Source organism: Impatiens glandulifera, chromosome 8, assembly GCF_907164915.1.
Source record: "Impatiens glandulifera chromosome 8, dImpGla2.1, whole genome shotgun sequence".
NCBI lineage: Eukaryota > Viridiplantae > Streptophyta > Magnoliopsida > Ericales > Balsaminaceae > Impatiens > Impatiens glandulifera.
The window spans coordinates 45,863,671-45,887,823 of NC_061869.1; the positions used below are offsets into that span (position 1 = coordinate 45,863,671).

Sequence of the window (24,153 nt, forward strand, 5' to 3'; positions counted from 1 at the left end):
AATAAAAACAAGTATTTGAAGCGAAGAATTCTTCGCTCCAATTCGACTCCTCATAAATAAAATTTTCATAAAAAATTTAAAAATAAAAACAAGTATTTGAAGCGAAGATTTCTTCGCTAAATGTTACTTTCAATATATTTATTTAATATATAAATATAGAAGTATTATATTTTTGTAAATTTTGGTATTTACATATTTGAGTAAGTGTAATTACATGTCAGGTAAACCGTCTTTTCATGGGTGGGGTGAGAGCTTTACATGAACGTCAGATTTAAAATAACATTAAGCGAATAATTTTTCGCTCCAATTCGACTCCTCTTAAATAAAATTTTCATATAAAATTAAAAAAATAAAAACAAGTATTTGAAGCGAAGAATTCTTCGCTCCAATTCGACTCCTCATAAATAAAATTTTCATAAAAATTTTTAAAATAAAAACAAGTATTTGAAGCGAAGAATTCTTCGCTCCAATTCGACTCCTCATAAATAAAATTTTCATAAAATATTTAAAAATAAAAAAAGTATTTGAAGCGAAGATTTCTTCGCTGAATGTTACTTTTAATATATTTATTTAATATATAAATATAGAAGTATTATATTTTTGTAAATTTTGATATTTACATATTTGAGTAAGTGTAATTACATGTCAGGTAAACCGTCTTTTCATGGGTGGGGTGGGAGTTTTACATTAACGTCAGGTTTAAAATAACATTAAGCGAATAATTCTTCGCTCCAATTCGACTCCTCTTAAATAAAACTTTCATATAACATTTAAAAAATAAAAACAAGTATTTGAAGCGAAGATTTCTTCGCTCCAATTCGACTCCTTGTAAATAAAATTACATGAAAACATTTTAACACATTCAGTATTGAAAACAAATTAATTTACAAAAATCAAATTTCATTAAAAACAATCTGTATACATTTTCATTAATGTAAAAATGTCAAGTAAAATTATTTGAAAATTTTAATTACACAATCTGTATACATTTCCAAATTCATTCACTGAGCCATTTATTGCCGGCCTCGTAGACATTGTTCCTGATTTTGTTGACTTCCGAGCCAATGATACGCCAACAATATATCATCCTCAAGGTCTTTATTTGTGTGCGAACATTTTTTTAACGGCGAAGCCACTTTTCCAACCTTCATCTCACCTTCATACGACTCCATGTGTCTCATGCAAAAAATGCCGCAGTCATTGTAATTCCTGGAATCTTGCCATGACAATTTCAAACATTTCTTTTCCAAATTGACATACTTTATAGTAAGAACGGGGTCTACGTCGTTCATATACCGTTGAATGTAGTCATCCTGGTACATAATGAACAGCATGATGTAATGTAATTTAATGCTAAAAGTAATTGCGATTGAACTAGTTGAAAATCAAATTTTAGTGTCATACCAAGATTTGGACATTCTTATATCTTCTCTCAAAGGGCGATTGCATAGGTGACTCACTGTTGTCAATTACTTGAATTTCCCTTTGTATGAAGTTATAGCAAACCAAGTAAAAATTGGAGTCATCAATGATTGAGAAAAACATATGTGAATAGAATTAAAACAAATAAGATTGCATAGAGGTGTACATGCTATTATATGATATCACAACGAGAGATGTACTTACGAGGTCCACATTCAAGAGGTCCTTTTTCGAAATGTTGAAACTCCGACCTTCACGACAGAACATGTCATCGAATTGCTGTTTCGAAGATATCCCATTTGCACGAAAAATCTGTTTACAGCATAGTCTTTATTATAACACGAATAACATAATTGATAAACAATAGTATTAGTACAACTTACGGTGAGCGCGGTTGTGAAGAAAATCTTATTGTAAGCACGTTTTAAATTTCTCCTACAAATGTCGTTCAACATATACGACCAAATATCAATAATCATACTATCTACCCAGGTTTGATCAGCCATTGTAAGCATGTCCCCGCGCGTCACGTATAGACTTAGTTTATCAGTTAAAAATAACATTTCACTGCATAAAACCAGAAAAACATGTTTCAGAATGAGGTACAAAGTATATTTTTTAAGAATAAGTAAGAATGTCGAGGAAACATTACCTTTTTTCAAGTCCTGTAGCAAATATGAAACCCACAAATATCTTCTAAATGTTTGATATTTCTTTGACATCCCTAAACATTTTATTGTAATATGGGGTATTCAATACTGGGGGCAATTCCAATCCTCCAAGCCATTCCTTTATTCTTATATCATTATTTGGTGGATGAGACGAGGCATGTTGAAGTGGCAGTGGTAGACTAGAGATGCATTCTTCTTCAATTTTTACTATCGACAATGAAGGGAAGTTGTTGTTGGTTTCGGTGTTGATGACCTCGATTAACCAATTGGTTTTCAAATTTCGGGGGACTTTTCTGCAGACATCTAAGGCCTTCGATGGTCCAACTTCTTCTGTTTGTTGAATAATTTGGGTAGGAGGCAAGTCTAGGATTTTAGAGATAATGGTATTCTTGTATTCTTGGTTTGCGGTAGTAAAGGTGATCTAGTTGGCTGTTGTTGTTGGAGTAATGGTGTTCTGGATGGATTCTGTTATGGGAGTATTGTTTTTGTTGTTGGCTTGGGTTGTTGGAGTGATGGTTTTGGTGTTGGATTCTGTTTTGGGAGTAATGCTGATTTTGTTGGCTTGGGTTGTTGAAGTTTTGGTGTTGGCTTGGGTTTTTGGAGGAATGGTTTTGGTGTTGGCTTGGGTTGTTAGAGTGATGGTTTTGGTGTTGCATTCTATTTTGGGAGTAATGGTGTTGTAGTTGGCTTGGGTTTTTGGAGGAATGGTGTTGTCGTTGGCTTGGGATGTTGGAGTGATGGTTTTGGTGTTGGCTTGGGTTTTTGGAGGAATGATGTTCTTGTTGGCTTGGACTGTTGTAGTGATGACGGTTTTGGGAGTAATGGTGTTCTTGTTGGCTTCTGTTGTGGGAGGATGGTCTTCTTCTCTTGGTTGTTGATGCTTTTTCTTGTCCAAGCTCCTTTGTAAGCCTTCCCTCAGGATTGAATGGGAGTTTAGTACAGTGGAAAATGGCTCAAAAGAAGATTGTACAAGTTCAATTGCGTTAATTTGGTGCATCTCATTTAGATATTTAGCCCCTTCTGCCAATTCTTCTGAAGCGGCCGCAAACTTCCTTAAACATGATGCAAGATTTTGTTGAATCCGTGGATGCTCAGTAAGATTGGATGTACTGTCATCCCCAGCTTGTGGTAGTGGTGGCTCCACATTTTGTTGAATCGGTGGTTGCTCATTCGGAATGGCTATGCGAGCAACTACCCTACCATGTCCAAACCCCCCTGGGCAGCCTCATAATCAACCATGTCGTACATCTTCTTCTCGTCCCAGCATCCCAAAATAGGGAAATTTCTCGAGACCTGACTGTTTACCTTGAACTCAACGACCCGGTCCAAGTAGCACAACTGATACATTAGCATAAACAAATATTTATTACGTTAAACTAAAAGAAAAATTATGAAGCTAGAACCTACAGCAAATAAATTTCTACACTCACCAAAAGAAACGTTAGTGGTCCATGGAAATATAATGTCTTTTTTTCTTTCCACTTATAAACACTTTCAACAAGTCCGTCTAAAGTAAACTTGCACCAGTTGTAGTCTTTAATTTTAGATACATCCTATAGGGATTTCAGTATTTTGAATCTGTATATAAAAAAGGAGTACCTCAAATTATTTAACATGACAGTGAAGTTCGAAATGAAATTACAGAATTACTACTAGGTAGTTTGGGTATACTTGCACTGTGGATTTTGCGATGTCCACAAAAAATTGGATACAACAAACACAACGAAGTCCATCTTGAAGTTACTGTCTCCGGCTATATTCTGTAGAATTTTGTCCGGCATTTTGTAGGTCGAAGGACCTCCACTATTCTCGAATCCCCAACTCCTTCTCCACACCGTGAGATTGTCCTTGTACTCCTTGTCGTCCGTGCGAATTCCTAAAAAATCTGCCACTTCTAATTCCCCTCTAAGGATGTTCAATACACATTGACCATCCTCTTCATCAATCTGCATCTCCTCTCCACTATGTAGGACGATGCTCCTCCTTCTGGGATTGAAGAGACTCACAATGCACCGTGAGAATTCAAGTGGGCATTTTGATATGCTCAGTGAAAGAAGTGAACCAAATCCTATGTCCCCACAACATCCTTCTGTTCTTCGGATAACCTATTAACCAGGTAGTGAAGGCCCGATGGAGAGGTTCTTCTCTTAAAATCAACATCAGGGTCACGAGTCTTTCTTCTTTTTTTCTTAACCTAGTTCTCAATAAGTGATTCATTAGCAGTTGTGGCCAGTATATCCAATGGTGTCGAGGGCGTACCTGATGCCTCAGGTTTTCTTTTCTTTTGTTTAACCCTACATTAACATGTGTGAAATACGTTTATACAAAACAATCGATGAACTACATAATCAGAAATGAAGCAAATATGAACATTTTCTAACATTAGTGTAATTACCTCAGTGTTTTAAATTCCGTCGTCGATTCAGTATATGGAACTATTTGCTTATCGGAATCCTGATTCTAAAATGATTGAGTCACATTTAGATTCAAACGAATACAAATAAGCAAACGAAAAGACCAACGCATGAAATCCTCAACACTTCTTACCATTTTCGCAGCCGCAGAATATAAAAACCAGAAGAGAAATAGTTTCAGAGGCGAACGAACGAATACAATAGAGCTAGGTGAAAGAGTAGAGTAACCTGGGGTATAACGGTCGGAGTCGGGCTTAAGATATTATATTTTCAAAATAATTGCTCAGAGTGAATGGATTTTCATGAGGCCGTTTAGGTTTTTACAAACATGAATTTGTGGTTTTACATTAACTTCATATTACGTGAAGCATTCTTCGCTCAGGAAATGTTTTATATAATTGAACATTTTAAAAATAAAATGTTTTTCGAATAGGCGAAGAACGCTTCGCGTATTAACGCTGGATTATGTGAAGCATTCTTCGCTCAGGAAATGTTTTATATAATTCAACATTTTGAAAATAAAAGGTTCTCGAATAGGCGAAGAACGCTTCGCGTATTAACGCTGGATTATGTGAAGCATTCTTCGCTCAGGAAATCTTTTATATAATTCAATATTTTAAAAATAAAATGTTCTCGAATAGGCGAATAACGCTTCGCCGATTAACGTTGGATTATGTGAAGCATTCTTCGCTCAGGAAATCTTTTATATAATTCAATATTAAGGATTGACATTTGATTGGATGGTAGTAGTTGAAATGTCTTGCCGTATACAGGTTACTGACTAAGACCATGAAATACAAGACAAGTGAATTGACATGACAAAAATGTTTTGGCGCTTCAATTCAATTTTTTAATTTACTATAATTTTAAACTTATTTATATTTAATATAATTTTCTTTATATAGAAATAATATTATATTTAATATAATTTAAAACTTATTTATTAAATATAATTTAATTTATATAGAAATAATTTTATATTTAATATAATGTTAATTAATAAAATGAATGATTTGATTTATGATGAAAAGATTGAGAGTGTTTTTGGATAAAATTTGGGTTTTATACAAAAACACACAAAGATAATAAAATATTGTTTTTATTTTTTCAATGCTATTGTTTTTATTTTTTCATTAATAAAATATAAATTATGAATGATGTGTCAAAAGGACTGCAGACTGGTACGATTTGATATTTGATCACGGAAAATTTACTTTTTCTGAATGCATAGATATTCAAATGTTAAAAAAAACTTTCCTATTTTCTATAAAGGATTACATAAACCATCTTGGTCCACATGAAATTCGTGAGCATGAGCATTGTTGTGAGTGTGTGTTTGTTTATGATATTTTGTTGGGATCTATCCTTTGGGAGATTCTATGTGGTGGAAAACGTCTTCAATGAAGATGAAGAGAGTCCAGTTGTGGTGGAAAACATCTTCAGTTACTACAAAATCTTCATACCTCAAGTAGAAATTACCGACCAAATGAAGATCATACGTGTCCACCGTTGGTGGGAAGAGCCAACTGTAGGAGATTCACTGGGATGGAAAACATCTCAAGAGATATCTCAACAGGTGTGATACCACAGTTATGCATGAGAGATCCGCTGTGGTCACTTTAATGGAGATGCATTGAAGCTGGAGATGCAGATGAATATTGTTATAATGTAGAAATATTTATGAAACGTTGTAATGAAATATAGTTCACCGAATTATAAAAAATAATTGTTATATATATTTTAATTCAGATTTCATTATGTCAATTATAAAATAACGAATGAATAAATAAGAAAGAATATATATATTATATATTTATTTACAATTCTGGCTAAGTATACAGAAACTGCCATAATTGTCAACTGAAGGGACAAGATAAATTTTTGGCGCTTCTTCAATCATTTAGCTAGATTCAATATTGCAGATTAACCATTGATGGGATTTATTATACAAGCGATCCATGCTTCGTTCAATTAAGATTGTCCTCTTCGTTCAACTGATAGTATGAAGCGAAGCCAGCTTCGTTCCCTGTTAGCGTTGTAAAATCTTAGTAACAAGCGAATCGGACTTTGTTCCCTAACACTAGTTCGTTTAATAAACAAACTAACAAGCGATGCAAGCATCATTCCAAAAATCATTAGAATTTCATATGAACGTGTTACAAATACAAATTAATTTAAATATAATTATCAGGCGAATTATGCTTCGTTCTAAAGCACCTGGTTAAAAGTAATACACTAACAAACAAACGAAGTTATATTCGTTCGATTGAATCATTATAAACGGTTATACCAAGCGAACAAAGCTTCGTTATATCATTATAAGGGGTTTACATGAACGCATTAGGTGTTTTACATTATAGTTTGAATTGAAAATGACATCCATATTGCAATTAAACATAACGACAATGATTTACATTATATAACTTCACAACAATTGATTTTCCTTTTAGTGCCAAAAAAACACAAAAACATTTCATAATCCGTTTACATAATTACTACACAGATTAAACAACCAAATAGCAGTTCACAAATATAAATTAAGCACTAATCTAATTCATCAGAGGATGACTCGTTAATCGGTTCTGTCATCGATACGACTTCTTGTTCGAGGACGGGTGGAATGTATAGCTGAACTGCTTCGTTCATAGTATTGATCCATCGATTGGGGAATGAAACCGTACGAGAATTTTCTATTATTGATGCGTACTGAAGGTAAAGTTCATGAGAAATAGGCATCAAGTCCACCAGAGGATTCAGTGCATTCGAAGGTAGGGGATTCCGTAGGCCAAATTTTCTATATATGATAATTGTGTAGTAGGAGGTAGATCCCTTCAGGACCAACACAATGATGAATGGAGAACCCCTCATCTCGTACATCATTTGACTAAAGAGATACCACGGAACAATGAACCGAATTTGGTGAATATTAGAAATAGAATTCTCAAGCACGATTCCAGCGATCCTTTGTAACTGTAGATTTGCAAAGGAAGGGTAGGGAATTGAAGGACGGGGCAACCAATGCAATTTGTCTAACAACTAAAGGTATAGAACCAAAGGTGATCCACGGCGGGAATAACTATTTGGCTCTGGAACAAAGTCATTAAGACCAAGGAGTGTCTCAGCGAGTACAAGGCTAGCCAAACATGGGGCATTTCCCCTCAGTGCAGGAACTACCTCCAGGAGCCTATCCGAAGGCCGTAGTCCTTCAGCCGGACACAAAAAAAATGAGCAAGAACCACAAGCATGATTAGTTTCCTTTGTGTGTGGTTGATGGTCCTCTTAGCTCCCTGGACACGCCAAATGTACTCGTCTATGTTTGTCATATTGAGAAATCCATGTTGGAGGGTAAACAAAACAGCGTCAAACATTGTACAACCATAGAAGTTATGGAAAATTTCGAATGCAAAATGATGTTCAGGATTGATAGGCAAAATCATGAGTGAAAGACTCCCACACCTAAGGATTGAAGCGAAGTCCTCAATCGTCGGGCATATGTGCATGTCCCCAATGACAAAAGAACGAGTCTGCGTATTCCATCTACTTTGCATGTGGGCCATCATTCTGTCGTGAACGTTTATTCGTATAAGAGGTAGAATCTCATCTACATGATAGACACCAAAAGGGATAAGGTCATCGTTGATTAGACTTAAGTATCGCTCCAACTATTGCTGCGATAAAACCGGCATCTCTGGGTCCATCTCTACCTCCTAAGATGAGTATTACACTAAATAAATGAAGAGAATGAATGAGGTAGTCAAAGAACGTACCTAAACACCGGTAGAGAGAGATTTGGGAAGGAGAGAGTCAAAACAGAAAGAGAGTGAGAGTGAGAGTGAGAGTGATGATGACAATAGCTAATGTTGAAGTAATAAATTATTTTTCATTTATGAATTCACATACTTACATAACTCCGGTAGGGGCGTTACATGTTGTGAAGATAGCTTCGTTTATGAATTTTAAAAAACTAGTTGCGAAGCTAACTTTGTTTATGAATTTCATAACATAACATTGTAAAGATGGCTTCGTTAATGTTATAATTTCTATGAAGTTAGAATCGCTTCATAACTTGTGAAGCAACCTGGGTTTATGAATTTAAAAACTGAACTTGTGAAGATATCTTCGTTTATAAATTTAAAAACAATAGTTGCGAAGCTAACTTTGTTTATGAATTTAAAAATATGGGTACAAAAAGACATAAGAAACATCAATAAATTATAAGTTATAATTGCATAAAGTGAAAGTACACTAATGTCAATTGTGGTCAGACATAAGAATTATGTATAATTAAAATTTTGTATAATACATACAAATCTCTAAAATCTTGATCTAATTGCCTTCTTTAAGTTAATCCTATTGACATTGTGGTCATACATAAGAATTCTGTATAAATATTTGATCCTCAATGTACTCAAAGCTTCTTCGGCCTTCAAAAGAACAAGAGAAAGTATAAGAACATATATAATTTTTAAATGTCATAGACTAACATATGTTTCACACTTACATTGTCGCTCTTGATGTCAATATCAAAATCCTTCACCTTTCCTCTATATGTTTCCATATGTCTCAGTAAATATACACCACAGTCTTTCTTGTTTGTATTGTCTAGCTTTGGGCCCGTACACCTGTATGATCTCATTTTTCCACCTAGTTGTGCTAGTCCTTGCCTTTCCAAGAAAGTCCCAAAACTATCAATGTATTTCATCAAATTGGTATACTTGTCCAGAAGTTTCATTTTATGCGGACCACCGGAATTGTCTAGTATTTCGATTTGAGAAACAGAAATATTCACACATACAAGAAAGTAATGATCAAAATGGACGATAGGTAGGAATATCTGTAAAATGAATACAAACATTAATTATTTGATTTCATACTCGTTACTTGGAATTGTTATGTACATACCATGTCAGCGTTTTCAGGTCTTCTTTTGTTATTTTGATGTTTTTCATGTCTTCTTCAAGGCAAAGGCAAAATGTGGTACAATCAAAATATAAGAGATTAACCTGCAAAATAAGTCTAGAGTATCAAAGTCATGAACATTGAAGGATACATAACACAAAAACAAGAGAATCATTTACATATGATATTGTTGAAAAACAAATTATTCGTTTTTCATGCCTTGCAAACCTTCTAAATTTGTAGTGCAAAAGTATGGTCCAAGCGTCCACCACTTCGCTCGCAATTTCTTCTTTATCTTTCATTGTTCGCAATAGTTTATGGGTCATATTACCCGGAGGCCCTTCGTACAGAACGTCACTGCAAAATAGATTCATTTAGAACATAACTACTTTCATATTTTAAATTTTGAAAAGCATGCTAAGTAACTTACCTTTCATCCAGGTCTTCCGAAAATACAAAATCGGCCAATCTCTGTTCCTTGTTGGTTATTTTTTGGTCCAACTTCTCCGTAACCTCTTTCATGTAAGGGAATTGAAGGTGCACGGAATTTTTGTAATCTTCCTCTTAGGATAGTCTATAATGTTGACGCGTCCCCCATCATCTTCATCTTCAGAAGATTCATCAGCTTTAGAAGCTTCAAAAGCTTTTATTTCCTCACACTCTTCCTTCTATTCACCATTATCATTTGGTTCAAGAGGGGGTGACTGAGCTTTTTTTCCTCACCCTCTTCCTTCCATTCACCCTTATCATTTGGTTCAACATGGGGAGATTGAATATCTTTATTGTGCAGAACTGCATCTTCAAGATCATTCGGTTCAACAGGGGTTGATTGATTATCTTCATTGTGCTCAACTGCATCCTCAAAATCATTCGGTTCAACACGGGGTGATGGATTATCTTGATTGTCCTCAACTGCATTCTCACAGGGGTATTCAATTAGGGGACTATTGATTTTCAAGCCCGCACTCTCTAAAGTGTCCCCAAGTGCCTCACTTGGAGGATCTTCCCCACTTACACGAACCTCAGCATCATTCACCACCTTCAAGTGTTTCATGAACCCTTCAGACTCTCTTAGGTTCAGGAAATCAGCCTCAAAAAAAGGCTTCGGATCGATGTTGCGTTTCTCCAACTCCCCTGATAGGTAATTAAGTTGTTGGGTTATATCTTTAAAAGTTTGTAGGATTTTGGATGTCAACATCTCTAGATTATGATGAACATATTTTATTAGTCTCGAAAACAAGAAACTATAGACAAATGTGAGTCAATTTCTTGTTTCCACATACCTCATCATCGTCTTCATTTACTTCCACCAAATGAACTGGATTCTCCGGTTCTTTATCTGCTAGGCGCGCCCTTGCTCTGCCCAGCCCAAAACCCCTGGCACGAGCTTCTAAGGTGGTAAACTCTAACAATGTGACGTCATCCCAACAAGAGATGAATGAAAATTTCTTTTCATAAGGCTGACGTACACCTTCCACAAAAACACCATCTAGGTAGCAAATCTAGAGTAAAGGAATGGGAAACATGTTAGTAAATATTTGATACCTATAATTATAAATCATATACAAGAGAGGAATTATTTACCAATAAAATGGTTAAAGGTCCATCAAAATATGGATTTTTATCTTTACTTTCTTTTTCTTTCCAACTTCTTACACTTTCAACCAATCGTTGTAGTGTGAAGTGACACCAGTTCAGCTCCTTTATGTTATCAACATCCATTAAGGATTTGAGAATTTTGAACCTAAAATGAATAAAATACATGTGTGAGTGATCAAAAATACAATTAGATATATAATAGGTTTGAATACATGTTTACCTGACTCGTGAATTTTGAACTGGACATAAAAAACTTGAGACAACAAAGACAACAAAGTCGATTTTGAAATTGTTGTCTGCACTTGTGTTACTTAATATCTTGGGTATCATAGAAAGTGTTTCAGGAGCTGAATTTGATTCTTCTCCGGTCCATCTGGTCTTCCAATCCCTCAAAATTTAAAAAAATCAGGGTCCTTAGTCTTGTCCCCCCCCCAGCAGACTCAACTAAGTTCATTGGCCCTCTCGAGAGGTTTAGTAAGAGTTGGACGAGATCTTCATCGATAAGGATCTCCTCACCATTGGCCAATACCAGAGAACTCTTATCCGGTTCAAAAGATCTAATTACATGTCTCGAAAAATGACCCGGGCAAGTGGAGACACCCAATGGAAGAAGAGAACCAAACCCGATTTGCTTCACATCTTCTTTCTATTCTATGCTCAATTTAGGAATCATGTGATAAAGGCCATGAGGGGATGATCTTGTTAGAAATGCCACTTTCCTTTTTTGATGGTTTTGGTTTTTGGGGGAGATGGTGGTACTCTTCATCGACTGGTGTAGTAGATGTAGCAATATCAGTGGTTTCTAGGGGTGGTGGTGGTAAATCTTCATCGACTGGTGTAGTAGATGTAGCAATAACATTGGTTTTTGGGGGGGAGGTGGTGGTAAATTCTCATCAACATGTGTAGTACCTGTAGCAATATCAGTAGCTTCGACAACAACTGTAAAAACTAATTCATCAGTCGATGACTTCGTATTCGTCTTCGTCTTCGTATTTCTCTTCCTCTTCCTTTCATATTTAATCAAGTGAAACCTCGAAGTCATTATTTTCGGTGGGATAACATAAATCAGTATTCAACAAAATAAATGGAATCAACGGGTGTAAAATTAATAAAAAAAATATATAAACACAATAAGATTAACCTACCTCTCTGGTTTATTGCCAGGATTGACGTTGGATACAGGATTGGGGCGGTTTCGTTTTCGTTTATGCTGTTACAAACTGACAAGACGGCCTCTCGAGAGTCGAAGGTATCCACTTTCATGTTGTTGCCTTGGTTTTCTGACATTTTCATAAGAAATCCTTGTAGAATAGAAGAAAACTCTAGGGTTTCAACGTTGAATATTTGATGATCGCTGGGAGATAGAGAGAGAAGAATATGAACAGTTTCTTATGAAAATAAAGAGTGGGATTGTAGCGGGAAATATATGTTTCAATCCTCCAAAAATAAGTTATTGAAGCGAAGAATTCTTCGCTCCTAATCGTCTCCTCGTAAATAAAATTTTCTTATAAAATTTTAATTATAAAAATAAGTAATTCAAGCGAAGAATTATTCGCTCTAAATCGACTCCTCTCGTAAATAAAATTTCATAAATAATTTTAAATATAAAAATAAGTAATTGAAGCGAAGATTTCTTCGCTGCATGTCATTTCCCTGAGTAAGTGTACTTACATGATAGGTAAAATGTCTTCTCACGGGTGGGTTTGGGGTTTCACATAAATTTCAGGTTTAAAATAATTGAAGCGAAGATTTCTTCGCTTTAAAGCGTCTCCTCGTAAATAAAATATTGAAATTTTTTAAATATAAAAATAAGTAATTGAAGCGAAGATTTCTTAGCTCCAAAGCGTCTCCTCGTAAACAAAAATTTCATAAAAAATTTAAAATGAAGTAAAATAATTGAAGCGAAGAATTCTTCGCTTTAAAGTATCTCCTCGTAAATAAAATATTGAAATTTTTTAAAATATAAAAATAAGTAATTGAAGCGAAGATTTCTTCGCTGCATATTATTTTTAATAAATTTAATTAATATTTAATAATCCAAAGCGTCTCCTCGTAAATAAAATTTCATAAAGAATTTTAAAAATAAAAACAAGTAATTGAAGCGAAGATTTCTTCGCTGCATGTCATTTCCAATAAATTTATTTAATAATTAATAAATAGAAGTATTAAATTCTTGTTAATTTTGGTATTCACATACATGAGTCAGTGTACTTACATGATAGGTAAACTGTCTTCTCACGGGTGGGTTGGGGGTTTTACATGAACGTCAGGTTTAAAATAATTGAAGCGAAGAATGCATCGCTTTGAAAGGTCTCCTCGTACATAAAATTTTGCAATTTTTATAAATATAAAAATAAGTAATTGAAGCGAAGATTTCTTCGCTCCTGAGCGTCTACTCGTAAATAAAAATTTCATAAAAAATTTAAAAATTAAAATGAAGTAATTGAAGCGAAGATTTCTTCGCTGCATATTATTTTTAATGACTTTAATTAATATTTAATAAATAGAAATATTATATTTTTGTTAATTTTGGTATTTACATACATGAGTAAGTGTATTTCCATGATAAGTAAACGGTCTTCTCATGGGTGGGTTGGAGGATTTACATGAACGTCAGGGCTCCTGGGCGGGGTAAGCTTTGCTCCTTTCGCTTCTCTCCTTCCTTCTCACACGGCGCCTTGAGAGAAGTTAGCTTCGCCGATGCATATTAATATTATATTAATTCCCTATGTTAACTGGACATTCCGTTAACGGCGTTTGGTGTGAAGCCGGAATGAAACCTGGGTTCTGGATTCTCCCTCCCCCTTCTCCTACCCAGCTTGATTTATTAATATAATAATAAAGCTGCAATTTGATTGGTCCGTAACAGAAGAACACATGAATCAGTAGCAGAAGATTCGAATTGCATTTATACTTGATCAACCATTGATTGCAATGACTTTGTTTTCATCATGATATGGACATAAGCAACAAATCTGACTGTTGCCAGAAGGCTAACGATCAGACAACAAATCTTCATGTGCTCAAACATGTCTCAATGCCTAAATATTAATGAACAAAAGGGATTTAAGGACGTTTATCTCTATGTTAAACCCGTTTATTGTTTTATTTGTAAACTTAAATCACCTCGAACTTTCATTATGAGTAAACTCCTTGTTTATTCTCGTTACAAGCACTCTCTTATTATTTCAAAAAATTGTCTTTCAAGTGGTACATGCCTTTCTTGTTAGGACCTAGAATCTCATATTATTTGAGATATTTCTCTAATCAATCCATTATCCAACCAGAATAACCCATGCCGGTATCTCATGACTGGCTAAGCTACCTGTGTCCAATCTGAAAATTCAAAGTTTTGGCAGAACATGTCCAAAATTAGAATGACTACTCAACCATAATAGCTTATTTGCGGTGGTGTTTTAAATGCAATTACAATTTTTAATAAGAAATTTGGAGTCTTGAGAAATCAACTAGCTTTGAGACAAATTATACATCATTTCAATAATAATAATTAAAAAAAGAAGTTCTGGAATGTCCAGTAATTAAATTTTAAAATACTTAACTTTATTTAAACTTTAAAGTGTTAAAATGATGAATTAGAAAATGACAATAAAAATTTACACATTACTTATTTTATTTTTTTTCACCGCCATACTTATAAGAAAAATTAATATAGACATATTGTATAAGATCAACCCACTTTTAATGAGTCAAGCAAACTTCTTAAAAATCATTTTGGTATTCTAAGTAGTTCAATGGGACAACCTAATTGTACTGACTTAAAAATTATTGTTGAGGATTAATCCTATAACAAAACAATATACATTTTGACGAGAATAAGCATAAAAACTTTAATGATTCTTTGTGAGCAAAGAGATCACCTATGTGAGGGAGAAGTATGATCGCTTCGAAAGAATTGTACAGCTCAATTCTAGACCCTCTCACAGAACCAGACGCGTGTTACATGGCCAAAATGGACACAACCATGAGAGCTTGACATGTATCAGGGAGAATTCTATGTGAAAATTTGTAATAATTTACACAAATGTAAGAATAGTTTAAGGACATCGAATTTACTAATCGGCTAGTAAAGTTATATACTTTCATAAAGGAAGATTCAAAGGGTTACACCTACCTATCCTATGTAGAATTCAATTGTTGGACCTTTCACCGAGTTAATCTTTCAATTTCCATTAATATGAGTATTGTTGGAAATTTTAAACTAGTTCTATAAATTCCATTAATGAATGAAAATTAGAATATGGGTAATAAAATAAAATTAAATTCACATAAAATTCAAACGTGAATTAAAGGCTGAAATTTGATCCAAATGTATAATTGAATCAATTAATTTAAATTAATTAATCTGAAATGCCTTGATGACCAATTAACAAAATGTTGTTAATTTATAGTGTAACTTACATGAGTTTGTTAATATTATTAATTGTTATGATAATTTAATATTATTATTAACAAATTGGAAAACCATATAACGTTAGTATTGTATTGTAAATTCTTTAATAGTTTGGACAAACAATTACTCTATAATGAAGAGAAAAACGTTAAGGTGAATGAAGAGGCAAACAATGACAACCGTTGGATTAATTGATGATTTTATTTAATGGTTTAACTTTTCAATAATATAAAACCCCTCATCTCTAATTTCAAATCACTTCATTCTCTTATATTTTCTCACTCTAGAATTCCAAAAGTCCCCTTCTTGTTTTGTGAGTGTTCTTTGAGTTCCTTGCTTGATATTTTCTATTGAAACCTGATGATAGTTCAAGTACATTGACCAAGTTCAATGCGTAGTAATTTCAGTACAGAATCACTACTAGATTTGTTGTACCCTAGGAGACATTCATATGCGATAATTTCCAGCACAAATGGGAGATGATTGAACTCTTTTAAGAGAAATGTGCTAAACAGTCTCGAATCAACATCTCAATCGGTGATTTTGTTCTTCATATATTTAATTTATTTTTTATTTGTTTATAATATCATATGTATATATATTTTCTATTATTTCAAGACAAGATTTCTAACCGTTTATTGATAATTGTCCTTACAGTTTGTACTATTCAAGAAGTACGTCCCAAATTTGCTAATGAGGAGGAACTGTCAAAGACACTGTCTTGTAGGTGTTTAAGGAGTCTCTACATGCAAAAAAACAATTGTTGAAGAACAACTTGTTATAATCCTTTCCAGAATCAAAACACAACGAGTTCTTCTATTCAATTTATGTCTTGAATTCTTTGATGTTATGATTACATCCATTATTGTTCTTACATGTATTTTTCGAAATCTTTGAAAAAGACGTGTTATATGATTCCTTGGGAACACAGTATCAAGTAAGAAAAGCATAATGAAAATACACCACTTCTAGGTTGTATTTTTCTCTATTGATATTATAATTTTTGGATTTACAAATTATGTTCCTATTGTGATAAGCTTGGACACACGTTTTTCTAAATGAGAATCTTTTTTCCTAAATCTGTCCAAAAGGTGAATTATGTAGATACCTTATTTTTTCACACAAAAATTAAAATAATCTTTCCCAGTCAAGTATGATGATTATATTTGATTGTTAGACCGAAAGACAAAAAACAGAATGTCAATTTCAAAATCGGTTCATTTTGCCCTTTAAAACTTGGTGCAAACACGATTTTTTTTTTTGGAATGGAAGGAGAACTAGCATGACACCCCACAACCATGATCCCCTCTAATCTCAAAGCTCTTCCAGATGAAATCGAAATCGTGATCGTTTGGTCTCTTAAGCTGACCCTTTAAAACTTTGTTCAAACGCCATTTTTTAAAATATTAAAAATTTGAATGAACCAATACCTTCAGATTGACTAGTTTGAAAAATCATGCACTTTGAGTATAATATCCTATTTGGAAAAATGTATAGAACAACTATTTTAACTCTCGATTGTGCACCCAAATGACATTTTTAATAAATAGATAGAATTGGGAGACCTGATAAGTTCAGATTAATCGGTTCAAAAAATTATGAATTTTAAATGTAATATTATTGTTAGAAATTTTGAAAAGAATGTGTTAAAAAATCCAAAAAGAAGAAAACGAGTCAAAACAAACATTTTAAGACTCAGTCAATGTAAGTCAATGCGAGTCCACCTCAATTATTATTCAAACTCGATTTGAGAGAGGCATTCTGTAAGCATGAAAATTTGACATACCCCAATTTATAATTATATAATAATATTTTGAATTTTTAAATTCAAAATTAAATTAGGATTAATTATTGTGATAATTAAACCATAATTAAAAAAATAAAAATAACTTGGGATTAAAATTTTGAATTTATTTTACCCAAATTAAACCAAAAAATATGTTGAAATAATTTAATTATAATTTTAGGCATAAATTATGTGTAATTTATAGCCTAAAATAATTAAATAAATATCCCAAAATACCCAAAAATAATGAACATAATTTTTTATTATGTTTTCAAAAATATTTTTGTGTATTAATTTGGTTAAAAAAATGAAAGAAATGGTTAAAAATTCGATTTCAAATAACTTTTTTATTAAAAATAAAAACTGATAATCTAGTGTGGCCGAAATTAATGAAACCAACTACAATAGGAGTTTCATCCATAAGATGAGCGCCTAGTCTTCATTTAACGCACCAGGACACTCCGCGTAGCTGGCTGTAAGTAAGAAGATGCGCGCCAGGACCAAACATGATCAACTAACGGGATGTCAACCCCGTTAGCCGAAAGCGCCCAAACACCCAAACGCTTGATGGACCGCCAACGGATCACAACAACGCGTTTCATTTTAATGAAACAACTTCATTTCTCATCCTCGTCCCTCCAAACTTCTCATACGTGCACGTCTCTCCATCGCCATCATTTCACTTAAGGTTTGAATTCAAATCCTACCCTAGAAATAGGTCTGTGAAGACAAAACAGAAATCAAAGTGATGAACTTCAGAAGCCAAATTGAAACCGACCTAGCTTGGGTATAAATACTCCTTAGGCCTCCTTCTTCTAATCCATCAAAAAGAATCCAACTATCATAACCTATTCAAAGATCTTCATTGGAGCTCCAACGATTGTTTTTTTGAAGAAATTGTTCTGGTGTTCTAAACATTGATTTAGACCTTTGGAAAGATTCTTTAAGATCATAAGAGTGTTCTCCAATCACAAGTAAGCTTCCAAACAACCTGTGATTCATGTTGTGATTCAAAATTGAAATTTTTTAATTTCATTCGGTTGAACTTGTTTATGGTTCAATTTTGTACTTTCTATAGTTGAAATCGATCCTTAGATGATTTCCAAGCTTTCTATCGAAAGAGATTTCATCAATTCAACCACAATAAAAAAAAACAAATTTGATTTTAAAATCTAAAATTTTGAATTTTCGTGTTTTTGAGCTTTTGAGCTTGGATTTGATTCAAATAGTTGCCTAACATATTTGTAAACATGTTAGAATGAATTTCCAATCATACAACATACATCCCGATCATGTTTGATTGAACTGAAATTTTTCAAAATAAAAGTTTTAATTTCTGTTTTTAAATCTGTTACAGAGCTTGCTTGATGTTCTTGTTTTGGTCGTGTTTGATTATAAATATTATTTGAAAGCTGTTGGAACAAGAATTAGGCCATGAGATGGTCTAATTCAAAAGTTTCCAAATCTTGCCCAAAAAATCATTTCGAAAAATCGACTGTCATAAGTCTCGATTAATTGGTTATGGGATTAGGAATGGTGATCACTACATCTAGTTGAGTTGATAGCAACTTACATATCACGTTTTCATTATCAGTATCAAAAGTTGTAAACCTGCAGCTTTGAACCAATGAAGAACACTTGCGTTTTTGGACCGAGTCCTGTAGGATCGAGGACCGATAATCCTCGGACTTGACCGAGATCAAGGACCGATAAAATTAATCTAGGACCAAGACCAAAGACCGATGTTCTTGAGTTAGGACGAGCCCTTTGACCGATGTTCTTGAGCTATGACTGAGAAATCTGACCGAGGGTTTTCACATAGGACCGAGACTCTCAAGTCTTAGTAGCGAGAGGTCCAACCTTAGGACCGAGGATCTTATCCCAAAACTAGCCCCTAGCCGAGAGTTTTTCACACCTCGACCGAGAAACTTAGTCCCAAACTAGTCTAGGACTGATAGACTTTTACACCTAGACCGATAATTTTAGCCAAGGAACGAGAGTGTTTGGTACCCTAACCTAGGAACTTCGGTCCTCCGATCGAGTATCCCAAACTCCAATCGAGAGTTCCCTCAGTCTAGACCGAGTCTCTTTGGTCCCCGACCGACAAAAACAGATCTATTCCTTAGGATTGATCTGTTTGGTTCCACTTTTCAAAATTGAAAATTAATTTTGTAATTTTGGAACCTAATCCCTTTTCAAATGATCTCAGAATCTCTTTATGTTAAATTAAATAATACATCGACAACTCACAAATGTCTATATAGTGCAATATGTATAATGATTTTGAGGTTTTAATGAAATAGCAATAAGCCGTTTAAAAAAAAATATGTATAATGATTCATCTTTTAACTTAACTATGTATATTTCTAAAAATAATATCTTGCACAACTCGATACAATCTACGAGGAAAAATAGCTCGTTTGATGTTTGTTAATTGATAATAAAATTAAGTTTTTTTTATTAAATTAATTATATTTTTTGTAAAAAATTTAATAATTAATTTAAAAAAATACTATTTATTTAATTACCTTTAAATAATAGTACAATAAATTAATATAATAGAATTATAAAATATTTAAATAATATTATATTTTGTATATTTAAAAGAATAATTTGAATGATGAAAAGAATTTAAATAAAATGTTTGAGTTTTTGAGTAAAATCTTTTATATATACAACGAGTTCTAATTGTTTTTATTGATGGAACACTAATTTCTTACCTAAATAACATAATTATGTCACATTTCAAAAATTAAATATATCATAATTCGGTACAAATGTAAGGTCATTTGTATTTTTTTTAAATTCTTTTTAACATTTTCAAATTAATATTAACAATATATAATATTTTCAAATTAAAATAAATAAAAATTATATAATTTAATTAATTAGTTATTTTTTTTTAATCTTAGTGGTTTAAGTGAATGAGTGTAAATTAATATAAATTAATATATATATATAAATATTAAAAAAAAATTAAACAGCCTTTGGTAGTACAATCTTTAGCACTTGAATTATTTAGATGAAAATAAATAATATTGTTATTCATATATATATATATATATATATATATATATATATATATATATATATATATATATATATATATATATATATATATATATATATATATATATATATAATATGTTGTGTTTTAAGGTTAAAGTGTATGTACAAAACTTAATTGTTTTTAAAGACATGTCTAGAAATTAATATTTAATCACTTTTATAATCTTAATTATTTTTCAATCTTTTTAAATAAAAAAAAGAAATAATTTATTTTATTTAGTATAAAAATTATAAATAAATTCGATAAAAAAAAAATTAAAATTAAAAAAGTAATTTTTTTTTTAATAAAATTTTAATCAAACCATATAAAGAAAATCTTATGATCAACTTTTTTTAACCAACTCTATTTGTTTTAATTTTTAATGAAATAAAACTATTAACTTTCAACCTTTAAGCTAAAAATATAAAATAAAAATCATTGATATATTATTGTCCGATGGAACATTACCATTTTTTGGGCCCATTAATCGTCGGTTGGTCGGTCGTGATTGCAACAAATTAAGCTAAACAGGTCTATTATGTCTTACTTTTAGATCTGATTATTCCTTCGCTGGCAATCGCTGCTTAAGATAAGAAATAAAGAGAGAGAGACGAACTCTTAGTTGGGTTGACATCACAGCCTGCTGAATCGATCGGAAAAGATGAGAGAAATCATAAGCATTCACATTGGACAAGCAGGAATCCAGGTCGGGAACTCTTGTTGGGAGCTTTACTGTCTCGAACATGGAATTCAGCCTGACGGCATGATGCCTAGGTAATATTATTCGCATTCCATGCTCTATCTGTTGCGAAATCTCAATTGTTGTTCAGTTTTTGACCTGATGTATAGATTAGGGGATGACAAATCTTTTGAATTTGAAATGTTGACATTTGGAAATCCATTTATTTAGTCTTTATTTTTCTTTTCTTTCAAAAACTGAATATCTTTTTCATCATCCAAACAAAAAAACGCCAAGATCACTTTTACCGTGGGAATTATTTAGTAATTAGTTTTTCTGTTGACTTAATTTCTTTAGTTTGTATATTGTCTGGATCTGTTTATTAAGCCTGTAGATTTGAATTTAGTAGTTTGATTTCCTTTTCTTCTTCGTTGGGTGGGGAGGGCAATATGTAGACACAAATTTTATGCATGATGATGGCTTAAATTTTTTACTTTTGATATAACTTATATATATATATGTGTATATATTGACTAGAGTATTTATAACATAGAAGAGACAAACAAGAACCATTAGTCTTTGTGCTTTTGTCTTGGAAGTTCTAGAGTACCACTTTTTTTTTTTTTTTTTTTTTTTATAAACACTGGGTTCTGCTGCTCCTATGGAGTCAACTAATTCCCGTGGGTTATGTACATAGCCCGCAAACATATTTAATCATTTAACTTATAGGACCTCATGGAGGCCTGAGAAATATACACCTTTTGTTGCCGCTAAGTTAGAAGAGGGGATGCGTACCACCTTCTTGTCCTATATTTGTTTGTTTGGGTTTTTTTGAGCAGTAGAATTATAGTAGAATTATAGTGTATGCAAACATTGGTGCTTCAACTTATATGATGTGAATATTGCTAAACCTCAAGTACAATAAATTGGATTGTCTGATCTTTATTTTAGTACTTACTACAGTTATTGCCTCTTCTCTTTCCATATATCTAGTATATATGTATTTTGTGTTTTCTTTTTAATCTTATTATCAACTGACTGACTATGTTGTTTGTTTACAGATGATTTGTCTATTAATTAACCTCTGACATAACATTGTGTTGGTTATTTGCAGTGACACAACTTTAGGTTCTGGTCATGATGCCTTCAATACTTTCTTCAGTGAGACTGGTGCAGGGAAACATGTTCCCAGAGCAATATTTGTCGATCTAGAACCAACTGTTATTGATGAAGTTAGAACAGGGACTTACCGCCAACTTTTCCATCCCGAACAACTTATATCTGGAAAGGAAGATGCTGCTAATAACTTTGCAAGAGGTCACTATACAGGTAGTATTGTTGTATTATTGTACTTAGTGTGATGTTTGGTTGGCTGGCTGACTGACTTAATTTTCCATTTTTTATTGTCAAAAACTTAGTTGGAAAGGAGATTGTTGATTTGTGCCTTGATCGAGTGAGGAAGTTAGCTGATAACTGCACTGGTTTACAAGGATTTTTGGTTTTTAATGCTGTTGGCGGTGGTACTGGTTCTGGCTTGGGTTCCTTATTGTTGGAACGATTGTCAGTAGATTATGGAAAGAAGTCAAAGCTTGGATTTTCCATATATCCGTCACCACAGGTCCTGCACGAACCATTTACTTAACAACTATATTATATAAATAGTTTGCAAATCTCATCTATTGTTGTTGCTTGTCCTCTTCCTATTGATTGTTATTACTTTAGGTTTCAACTGCTGTTGTGGAACCATATAATAGTGTTCTATCAACGCATTCGCTTCTTGAGCACACAGATGTAGCTGTGCTCTTGGACAATGAAGCAATTTACGATATATGTCGAAGATCCCTAGATATTGAGAGACCAACATATACGAATCTGAATCGATTGATATCTCAAATCATATCATCATTGACGACTTCATTAAGATTTGATGGGGCCATTAATGTTGATATCACAGAATTCCAGACTAACCTTGTGCCATACCCACGTATTCATTTCATGCTTTCATCTTATGCACCTGTAATATCTGCTGAGAAAGCTTATCATGAACAATTATCTGTCCCGGAGATAACCAATGCAGTTTTTGAGCCATCAAGCATGATGGCAAAATGTGACCCAAGGCATGGTAAATACATGGCCTGTTGTTTGATGTATAGAGGAGATGTGGTTCCTAAGGATGTTAATGCTGCCGTTGCCACTATCAAGACCAAACGAACTGTTCAATTTGTTGATTGGTAATCTTTTTTCTTTTCTTTTCTATTATTTGCATTGTGAGGAGATAAATAGATAATATCAACTCACCATGCATGGTAGTTTAAGTGGAAAGAGTCACGCCTAATATACCAAAAGTCTGAGGTTTGATTCTCACTTAGAACGCTCTATTTAAACTTGGTTTTTAATATACTACTATAGGTGCCCAACTGGATTCAAATGTGGGATCAACTATCAGCCTCCCTCTGTGGTCCCTGGAGGAGATCTTGCCAAGGTACAACGTGCAGTGTGCATGATCAGCAACAACACGGCAGTTGCAGAGGTATTCTCGCGGATTGACCACAAGTTTGATCTAATGTATGCCAAGAGGGCTTTCGTTCATTGGTATGTTGGCGAAGGCATGGAGGAAGGAGAATTCTCTGAGGCCCGCGAAGACTTGGCTGCCCTTGAGAAAGATTATGAGGAAGTTGGTGCTGAAGCAGTTGATGAAGAAGATGAAGGCGAAGACTATTAAGGGAGCAGAACAATGTAGTTCTTACTCTTTTAGTAGTGTGTGTTGGTTGTGTGTGTTCAAGAAGCTTGTAATTCATCCTCATTACATTTTTTTTATCTTGTGTATTCTCAAAATGGTTTTCTCTCTTTCTCTTCCCATGGAAAACAGGCTGATGCTGTGTTGTGTGTTCAAGGAGCCTGATTGCCCTACCTATTATTCATTCTCATTTCATGTATTTCTTTTTATTATTTGGAATATTTTTTGATTTTTTATTGTGTAATTTTAAGGTAAAATTGTTATTCAATAATAGTTATATATTATTATTATTATTATTATATTTAACCATTTTAAAATTTTATATATTTAAATATAAAATTAATAATAACACTATAAAAAAAATACTTACAAGATTAATTATATTAATTTATTTATTTAAATAAATAATAACTTTATTTTTTAATTTTTAAATATAATTTTGTTTTTTAAACGTAAAATCGTATAGAATCATAAAATCGAAATTAT

General features: G+C 32.9%; 1 protein-coding gene across 1 annotated transcript; it reads left to right on the forward strand.

Annotated features, from left to right (window-relative positions):
• Window positions 1-20,828: 20,828 nt before the first annotated feature.
• LOC124911209 (tubulin alpha-5 chain-like) lies at window positions 20,829-23,884 on the forward strand. Its single transcript, XM_047451665.1, has 5 exons — window positions 20,829-21,025; window positions 22,045-22,259; window positions 22,349-22,548; window positions 22,653-23,161; window positions 23,340-23,884. The coding sequence occupies exons 1-5, from the start codon at window positions 20,913-20,915 to the stop codon at window positions 23,650-23,652; spliced, it is 1,350 nt and encodes a 449-aa protein (XP_047307621.1). The 5' UTR covers window positions 20,829-20,912; the 3' UTR covers window positions 23,653-23,884.
• The last annotated feature ends 269 nt before the right edge of the window (window positions 23,885-24,153 follow it).

Excerpts from the sequence above, each read along its gene's own strand:
- LOC124911209 (XM_047451665.1), top strand. The coding sequence starts at position 20,913 with ATGAGAGAAATCATAAGCATTCACATTGGACAAGCAGGAATCCAGGTC. Across the intron at positions 22,260-22,348 it reads TGCAAGAGGTCACTATACAG|TTGGAAAGGAGATTGTTGAT; the intron begins GTAGTATTGTTG and ends TCAAAAACTTAG. Across the intron at positions 23,162-23,339 it reads ACTGTTCAATTTGTTGATTG|GTGCCCAACTGGATTCAAAT; the intron begins GTAATCTTTTTT and ends ATACTACTATAG.